This window comes from Benincasa hispida, chromosome 1 (genome assembly GCF_009727055.1).
Source record: "Benincasa hispida cultivar B227 chromosome 1, ASM972705v1, whole genome shotgun sequence".
In the NCBI taxonomy this organism is placed as follows: Eukaryota; Viridiplantae; Streptophyta; class Magnoliopsida; order Cucurbitales; family Cucurbitaceae; genus Benincasa; species Benincasa hispida.
In genome coordinates, this window is record NC_052349.1 from 50,508,637 (window position 1) to 50,518,622 (window position 9,986).

General features: G+C 34.7%; 1 protein-coding gene across 1 annotated transcript; it reads left to right on the plus strand.

The window, feature by feature from the left end:
• Positions 1 to 3,611: 3,611 nt before the first annotated feature.
• Positions 3,612 to 5,919, plus strand: LOC120085595 (exocyst complex component EXO70E2). Its single transcript, XM_039041663.1, has one exon. The coding sequence runs from the start codon at positions 3,778 to 3,780 to the stop codon at positions 5,758 to 5,760; it is 1,983 nt and encodes a 660-aa protein (XP_038897591.1). The 5' UTR covers positions 3,612 to 3,777; the 3' UTR covers positions 5,761 to 5,919.
• Positions 5,920 to 9,986: the final 4,067 nt, after the last annotated feature.

Here is a 9,986-nt window from a genome sequence, read left to right on the forward strand (position 1 = left end):
GTCTATTAAGAAACAACCTATTGTCTCTCGATTATCAACAGAAGCTGAGTATCGTGCTCTAGCCAATACCGCATATAATGTTCATTGGCTCAGGTAGTTGTTGTGTGATCTCCGTGTTTTTCTCTAAGATCCTCTTATGTTATGGTGTAATAATGTGTCTACTATCTCCCTTGCTAGCAACCTTGTTTCTCATGCTCGCACCAAACATTGAAATTGACTATCATTTTGTTCATGAAAAGATCTTTGTAAAAATCTTGTTTTTCGATTCGTCTCTTCGCAAGGGGTAGGTTGCTGATTTGTTCACTAAGGCCATTTCTTCTTGCTCCTTTCAATCTTGTTGTAGCAAACTCATGACTGCTTCCCCGTCTTAAGTTTACTTAGTTGTTTAGATTTTTCATATTTAAATCTCTTGTTTATCTTCTCCTAAAATTTAGGAATCCCTGATGTATCTTCAATCCACTATTCTATAAAATGGGTGTTTATACTTTATGTTGCACATTGAATAAAAGTTGATTAAAAATTAAATTACTTGAAAATTATCTTTATTTTGAGCTTAAAGTGATCCCTTGGGTCGAGGCAGCATGCACGAGACACACCCAATTAGGTAATTTGTTAAGCTCAGCATTCGCCTTACCCAAGGCAAAAAATGCAAGACCTAAGTTAGCCTCCTTCTATTAACCTATTTTTGTTCTAGGGTATCATTTTTTTGCTTGAATTTCATTGTCTGTTTGGTTTTGTCGTGTTTATCCTTGCTTGATGCTAATTATGTTATTTAGTCCAAATTCACCCATATCATAAATAATTATGTAAAAAATGATTTTAATAAATCACTTAAAAATGAGAGAAATTGTTTTAGATGAGAAAATTGTTGAAAATATCTACAAATATAGCAAAATGTCACAATCTATTTCCAGTGTCTATTAGTGGTAAATGATAGTAGTCTTTCCGTGTCTATCTATCAGGTGATATGTGTAAATATCTATTGGATCGATACCATCAAGCAACGGAAGAGTTCAGGATCCATAAGCATTCTAATTCATTAATTTTGGTTGAAAAGAAACGTGCTAAAAACATAGGTTTCAAGAACATACCTTGGCCGAACCAATGAAATCTCCATTTCCAACCATAAAATCCTTTGAATCCTTGTGTAGATCACCACAAAATCTTCCCTACTATCCTTTTGGTGCTCTAGATTGAGTTGTGGGACTCGAAATAAGTTGGAATCAAAGGGAATATGGAGAAAGCTCACTGAACAGAACCCATTGAAGAACTCCTTCTTCATCCGAATTTTTCAGCAAAAATTCGGTCGGTTCACCCTCCATTTCTTCACTCCAATCTCTTCAATATATTGCAGACTATCATGCAAAGAGATGTACTGCATGAGATGCAACTCATGCTTAGAGTAAACCAAAGAAGAGGTGGTGGGTTCTTTGTGAGCAAGTTGAAGATGAACTTGAAAAACCCATTTTTAAATTTTGTGTAATTTTTCAATTTCTAAAATCTATTTTGATTTTAAAGTCATATTTTATTTATAAAATAAAAATTTATTAATTTTACAAATTAATTTTATAATTAATAAATAATTATTTAAACAATTCTAATTAATTTAATATCCAATGTTAAATTAATTTTTACACAAATTCATCTTCATATATTTAAATCATATTTAAATATATTTTCTCCAATTCCATTTGATTCTAATTTGAATGTTTCAAATTAACTTATCATGCTACTTTAGAGCTAATCCATTTCTGAGCTAGTAGGAGGACCTCATGGACCTACAAATCATTAGCTCCAACGATCCGAGATTAATTGACTAAACTCATTAGATCGATCTAACCCCATTCATTAACTAATGGGTCACTCCACTAAAACCCATAGTCGAACTCCCCTCACTGTAGATATATTATGTCAACTCAATATAACCATGATTAGTAAGTTAACCCTTCACAGGTTGTTCGTAATAACGACTGGGTCAAATCTCTGTTTTACTCCCGAAATTACCTCTTGTTCCTTAAGTCCCCACTGATCCCCTAATGAACAATTTTTTGTGATCCAATCACAAAACCGAGTCTCTCTCATGCCAAATGAGAGGGCGGGATCCCTTGTTCAAACCCCATAATCAACACTTAAGGGAATAACCTCTTTACTATCCCTAAAACGGGTAGGAGTGAATTACGTCTTGCACCCTATGTTCCCAGCTATCTATCCGATCTTACCACTGAAATGGCAGTCATATTGAGCCGGCGTTGTTGAGCCAACCCTCACCTATGCAAATCTAAGGGCAATCCCAAATAAATAGGAGTTCATAGTTAGCTCAGGATTAAGGTTAAGTTACCTAGTTACCGCTTTTAAATAGTCAGTCTTAAACAATAAACAACGTTATAAAGTAAGAGTGACTCATTTCGTGGTCCGATCTTGTACAAACTCTTTTGACAAGGACACCCCCACTCCTCATGTCCAACATAAACGAATTAGGATCACTTTGTTTGTTCGTTTGTAGTACTTTACAACTCCTTGTAATAACTATAGAGTAGGCTGCATTCAATAGTGTTACTAGAATAAGGTACCAAATCTTATTCATGTACTATAGATCATTTTGACTATTTACTCTAACCTGATCAACTTTTATGTCTCCACATAAAGTTCAAGTACTCATATAATAGTCAAAAGACTTTTAGGTTTATTGGATTTATATTCAAGCAATAGATCTATTCAATAACACTTTTATTGAATTTTTAGAATAAGTTCATTGTTTACATACCACGAGTCTTAGGACATAAAACTCAATAGTATCTTAGTTCATTTTTTTTTATATATATTTTTAAAATCATATAGTTCATATATATTTTTAGAAACACTACTTCTAAAATCAATCTCAAATTTGCCGATTGAAAATTGAAGATTTAAATAATTTAACTTTAAAAAGAACAAATGATATCCAATCCACGGCCAACTTTGTCGTTCCGAACACGTAATTTGGTAAATTATCTTTCGTATATTAAGAAAAATGAAAAAGAAAAATATCCTCCGTTAAAGTTAGCGAGAAAAAACCAGCGTCTCTACTCTTAAACTACAGTGTACAAAATGCAAATTGAAAATCATATATGCTTCGTCAACGAGAGACAATTCTGACCATTCTCCATTTTCCATTTAATAAATAAACCAAAAAAAAAAACCTTCATTTCCTATTTTATAATCCTCCCCACCTCCTTCAATGGAAGATCCGTCGAAGTTGTAGACCATTTTCCTGCGAAAAACCAATAAAGCAAAACTCAAAGACCTTCAAAATCCGTAGACCCAGAACAGAAAAGCTTCGAATTCGTGACAGAAAAGAAATCCGCCATTGTTGGAGCTCCACCTCTCTCAGTTTTGCAGATTCCGAGCTTTCCTTGCAACTTCAGGGTATGTTTTATTCTAGATTTTTACTCTGAATCGAATACTTGATTTTAGTCTTTTGGGTCTTCTGCTATATTAGATTGGTCTACTTTTAGTTATAAAATTCCCTTTTCTTAGTTGATTCTTTCAACTTTGAACTGCTTTCTTCCTTCTGCTCATAAGTGGGGGGCTTTCTTTTTCTGGACTACTTTTCCTCTTTACTTGATATTATTGGTCCTCAAAAGCTCTTCCTCCTCTTTCTTAATTTGGTCTTATTTGGTTTCTGCAGGAGTTGTTAACTCTGTTTTGAGCTTTGAGAAACTCAGGGTTTCGGATTAATTTGTATTTTTCATCTGGAATCGGATCTAGCTGGTATTAAATTGTTGTTCTGTTTGGAATATGGGGGAGTGTGAGTGTTTGGTTTCAGAGTCGGGAGGAGAAGAACAGCTGGTTGCTGCTGCTAATTACATTATTAAGGCTTTAAGTTCAAACATAAGCCTTTCAGATGATGGAAAGAAGGTTTTGGCTGATCTTTGTTCGAAGTTATCTTTAGTAACTACACAGAATCATCAAGAAACCGATGTTGTTGAAGTCGAAATCAAGGAGACAGAGGTTGGGGATGTTGAAGAGATTGAGAGTAGGTTCATTGTAGTGCAGGAGAAAATCATGGGTTGGGAGGCTGATCAGTCCATGATATGGGATTCTACTACTCCAAACGAAGCTTGCGATTATCTGAATGCTGCGGATGAAGCTCGGGAATTGGTTGGCCAGTTGGAGAGTTTGTGTTTGAGTAAAGATGAACAAGGTTACGAACTTTCAAGGAAGGCCCACGATGTTCTTCAAATAGCTATGGCAAGGCTCGAGGAAGAGTTTAAGCACTTGCTTGCTAAAAGTAGTCTTGAAGATGAGCCAGAGAGTGTGTCTTTCCATGTGGCGGAAGATGCTGTGGAGGACGGATCCACAAGCTTATACCGAGATGAATCTTTTGAGAGTTCGGTTCGGAGTAGTAGTGTTGGGAGAATTTTGGAGAATTCCATCATTGATTTGGTCAATCCAGATGCAGTTATTGAGCTTAGGGGCATTGCAAATGTCATGTTCAAGGCTGGTTATGATCAGGAATGCATCCAGGCTTACAATCATCTTCGTCGGGACGCTTTAAATGAGTGCCTCTTGACTCTTGAGATGGAGAAACTGAGCATTGAGGATGTGCTAAAAATGGATTGGGGTAGCTTGAACTCGAAGATCAGGAAATGGAACCGAGCAATGAAGAGATTCGTGAGAATCTATTTAGCCAGTGAAAGATCCCTTTGCGATCAAATTTTCGGGGAGGAAGGACTGGTTAGTTTGAATTGTTTTGTCGAATCATCGAAGGCATCAATGCTGCAACTTCTAAACTTTGGCGAGGCCATGGCCATAGGCCCTCATACACCAGAAAAATTGAATCGCATTCTCGAAATGTATGAGGTCATCGAAGAGCATCTCTTAGATATCGACACATTGTACTGTGATGACGTTGGCTATCTTGTTAGAATTGAGTATCACGATGTTCTAAATAGTTTAGGTCAGTCAGTGAGAGCTACATTCCTCGAGTTTGAGAAAGCTATTGCAGCAAACACATCGCCGAATCCATTTGCAGGCGGTGGAATCCATCATCTAACAAAATATGTCATGAATTACCTTGTGATACTTACCGACTACAGTGACTCCCTCAATTTACTCCTGAAGGATGATGAAGATGTATGTCCCAATTCACCATCATCCTCTTTGAATCCAACTAGAGAAGAAGATAGAGAAGGTGAGTTCTCCCCGATGGCTCGACATTTTCGTTCAGTTGCTTCAATTCTAGAGAGTAACCTTGACGAGAAGTCAAAGCAATACAAAGATCCTGCTCTACAGCACTTCTTCTTGATGAACAACATACATTACATGGCTCAGAAGGTTCGAGGTTCCGAGCTTATCCAGATATTCGGGGAGGATTGGGTTCGAAAACACTACAAGAAGTTCCAGCAGCAGGCGACCAACTACGAGAGGGCTAGTTGGAATTCAATACTCTCATACCTTAGGGAAGATGGGATTCAAAATCCCGGTTCAAATACGGTCTCGAAAAATGTCCTCAAAGACAGGCTGCGCAGCTTCAATCTAGCTTTCGAGGAGATCTACAAAACTCAGACTGCGTGGATAATTCACGACTCTCGACTTCGAGAAGACCTGCGAATCTCAACGTCGCTCAGGGTGATCCATGCTTATAGAGCATTTTTTGGAAGATGTAATAATCATGTCAGTGACAAGTTTATTAAGTACTATCCAGATGATTTGGAGGGTTACCTTCTTGATCTCTTTGAGGGATCACCAAAATCACTGGCCAACAACAGCAGGAGATGACTTCCAAAATGAACTCTCAAAACCTTTGTTGTTTTCACTGGAAATCCTTCAACTTCTTTCTATTCAACTCTACTATTTTTAAGTTTTGGATCAGATCCTTGTACTTTTGGCCTATCTTATTGTTATAATAAAGTAAAGATTATTATTATTATTTTTTTACTTTCAATTTGTCGTAGCGTAGAACTAGTAAAGTTGTCTAATAAATATATCATGTCATGATGTTTCTTTTAGTTGAATAATATGTGAATGTTTAAAAATATATGTTTTAACCAATTGAACGATACATGACCATGTAGTTAAAATAGATATTACATACAATTCAGCTTCATAATGAATTTTATGTTATTTCATACTCAAGTCAAGCACAAAAACCTCATAATTTGCTTCCAAAATTTAAACCTTTTATTTCCTTAAATACCATTTCTCTGACGACTATTTACTAAAACCGGTCTTTGACCTTTTAGTCAAATCTAAATTTCATCTTTGACTATTTTATGATGGACATGGGTTCATTAGATGAATACTGTAATTTAAAACAAAAAACTGAAGGAAAAAAAATGGAAAATCGAGTTGTTTTTTTTTGTCTTTATTAAATGGTATCTCCAACAGATGCATTTAACGGTAACTTTTTTTTTTTATTAATATTTTGTGAATGTGTCTCTTTGAATTTCAATATAAATGTGGGATTCCCTCTTTTTTCTTGTTTTTAGATTTTGGTTTACTTTTCATTTGCACTCTAAATTTTAAAATATTACAATTTTAATCTTCAAATTCTGAGTTTGATTTTATTTAATTTCCAAACTTCAAAATATCCCAGTTTTACTATTTGAGATTCGAGTTTTATTTTTGTTTAGTTTATATATTTCAAGTTTTACATTTTTAATCTCAATTTTTTTTTAACTAAATACTCACTTTTACTCTTTGGCGCTAATATTTATGAATTAATTTAAAAGAATTAAAAGTATCACACTTAATTAAGTATCACCTTTTTTCATCATTGGTAAAATTAATTTCAATTTTTTTAAAATTAGTTAATAGAAATTAACATCAAAAACTCGAAAATGAGTATTTAATAAAATAATCGTGCTTAAAAGTGTAAATTAAATCTTGAAATTGAGGACCAATGTGAAACAAAACTCAAATCATGAGTAGAACTATTATATTTTGAAACTGAGGGAATGTTTACCAATCTGTAATAAAAATTGGTATAATCGTAAAATGAAATTTTATTGATAGATCAATTGTAATGAGTCAGAAACGTAAACGTAATTAGATTACTTTTGATCATGTTTACTTAGAATTATGCATCTGCAACATTTACTATCACAGTTACCATTTGATGCTAAACGGTAGTAAATTCATACTTCTCATATTGTAACAATATACTAACAGTAATAGTAACAGTAACGGATAACGATAACGTAATTTCGAATGCAAATCGATTGATCATTCTCCACTCACTGATCTGTTTGCATTTTTTTTATTTATTATAGATTAGACAATGAGCCCATGCGTCAATACAAGTATGGAAACATGGTAAACAACAACAAACGTAATTTGTTGGGGCCCAATTGTCAAATTACTATTCATTTATTACTGGTGTAAACATGGCCTAAGTTAAATAAAACTCAAAGCTTAAGGACTAAAATTATAATTTTAAACTTGGAGAGCAAACGAATACTTGCCCCATAGCATAGGGACCAAAAAATATTTTCTATTGTAAAAATGAAGAGCAAAACGACGCACAACGAAAACACAAATATGAAGAAAATATAATATAATAATAAATAGAATAAATTAACAAAATAATATTAATAATAATTTGGAAATAAAATTGAAAATATGGAAATTAGAAAATTGAGATTTCTCCAAATTTCTTCAATCTTTTGGATTTCTCACCAACATGTGTCACCTCAACATCTACCAAATGCCACTATTTATATGCAATTTGACAAGTAGGAGGTGAAAATATATGGCCACTAAGGATATATGATTAACTCATGAACAACACATGAGGTTATGGGAGAATGGCAATTTCTTAAAGACACTAAGAATGAGCATCTAATATTTGTATATAATATTTATAATACTCCCCTTTTAGATGTCCATTATATATATGAAATATGCCTCCTTAAAACCTTATTAGGGAAAAACCCAATGGAAAAAAAATCATAGTGAAGGAAAAAGATTACATATTTTATATAATTTATACTCCTAAAAGAATACAATATATTTAAGATCTCTAAGTCGCCACATTCATTTGTTGTGCACTAAGTTTTCAAAGGTTGCGGTTGGTAATGATTTTGTAAATAAGTCTGTTAGGTTATCCTTCGAACAGATTTGTTGTACAATGATGTTGTCATTTTATGCAAGATCATGAGTGTAGAAAAGCTTGAGTGAAATATGCTTTGTTCTATCTTTTTAATATATCCTCCTTTGATTTGGACTATACATGTTGTATTGTCTTTGTACGATATTATTGGAAGATTTTTACAAGAAGATAAACCACATGTTCTACGAATGTTCTAAGTAATTGTTCTTAACCATACACATTCTCTACTAGCCTCGTGAATTACAAGAATTTCAGCATGATTTGAGAAAGTAGTCGTTATGGTCTGTTTCACTGATCACCATGATATAGCAATTCTCCCACATGTGAACAGATAACTTGTCTGAAATCTAGTTTTATGTGGATCAGATAAATATCCAGAATCTGTATAACCAACTTAATTAAAATTTGTTTTATTTAAATAAAATAAATCCATTTGAACAGGATTGATTACAACCTGACTACCCTGCTCAACGAGCTACAGACCTTCTAATCCTTGTTGAAAAGTAAGGAAAATAAGGGTGAAGCAAATATTTCTTCATCTTCTAAAAAGTTCCACAAAGGTTCAACCTCTGGAAAAAGTTTGTACCTTCTTCCTCCGATATCAAATAGTGGAAAAAGAAGAAAGGTGAAAAGGGGAAGGCTGCTAACCCAGTAGTTGCTACACCAAGGGGTAACTAACCCTCAAGGCTATCAAAGGAAAGTATTTCTGTTTGCTCTCAGAAAGAGCTATTATTCCTAGCTTAATTCTGGCTCGTTATCGGATTTTACGTGTTTATTTCCCTATTTTGCAGGTACTAAGCAATCATGAGGTAGAATTCGCGATTTGGAGCTGAATGAGGTTAATTTGAAGCAATTTGGAGTTAATTTAAGCATCTAGGCTTCAAAGGAGTTGAAATTACCAAATTGTCATCGAGTATGTTGAGCCATTAAGTATCATCGAGTACCACCGAGCAAGGGGCTTTCGAGTACTATCAAGTAAACAAGCATTGAGCACCGAGTAAACGAGTAGAGTATCGAGTAGTGAGTTTCTGGCAGAACATTCAGCGTTGCAATGCTCTTCATAAGCCTTAGTCCAATGCTCATTCAATGCTGGAAGGCAGTAGCATCAAGTGTAGGGCAACATTGCAACGATGCCCCAAGCGTCACGACGCTCCGGAGTTGGGTCATCGCTAGTGTTGCAACGCATCTCAACATTTGCACTTCAACGCTGTAAGACAGAGCACTCAGCGTTGCAACGCCTCTTCCAACCGTTGTAACACTGTGACGGTTGATGAAAAATTGTTGAACGTGCGGCGCAAGCAAACGTTGGACGCATCGTTGCAACGCTTGCCCAACACTCTCCAATGCGCGCCTCAGCATTGCAACACTATTTCTCAGCGTCGCGATGCTGCGCGCAACTTATAAATATTGTGTTGGTGTTCAGCCTTCGACAAGCAGAAAAGAAATAACCTTCTATCACATTCCTCTAGCAAAATACTTACGAATAGAGTGAATTTTGAGAGCTTAGTTCAGTTCTGGGAGCCATTGAAGCCAAATTGCCTATCGATCATCGCCAATAGTCAGCCTCGACTTTTTCCTTTGATCATTGTAATTTCAATATGCCTTTTAGAGGCTAAGTAATTTTCTTGGGATAGTTTGTATGTCTTAATTCTTGAAGTTTACTAGTTTAATCTATTCAATTTCCGCGAACCCTTTGGGTGAATTTGATTTGTTAATAATAAAATTTCGATAAATTTTTCTAAAAAATTAATTTATTGAATTTCTTGTATGCAAAATCATTCTAGTCTGTGCATAATTGATTGATTAAGTTGCACATATTAGGATTGCATGTTTAGGGTCTAGACTGTTTCTGGCCAAATTTATGTATGCCTTAGTTGAAGAAACTCTTATCAAA

Excerpts from the sequence above, each read along its gene's own strand:
- LOC120085595 (XM_039041663.1), top strand. The coding sequence starts at position 3,778 with ATGGGGGAGTGTGAGTGTTTGGTTTCAGAGTCGGGAGGAGAAGAACAG.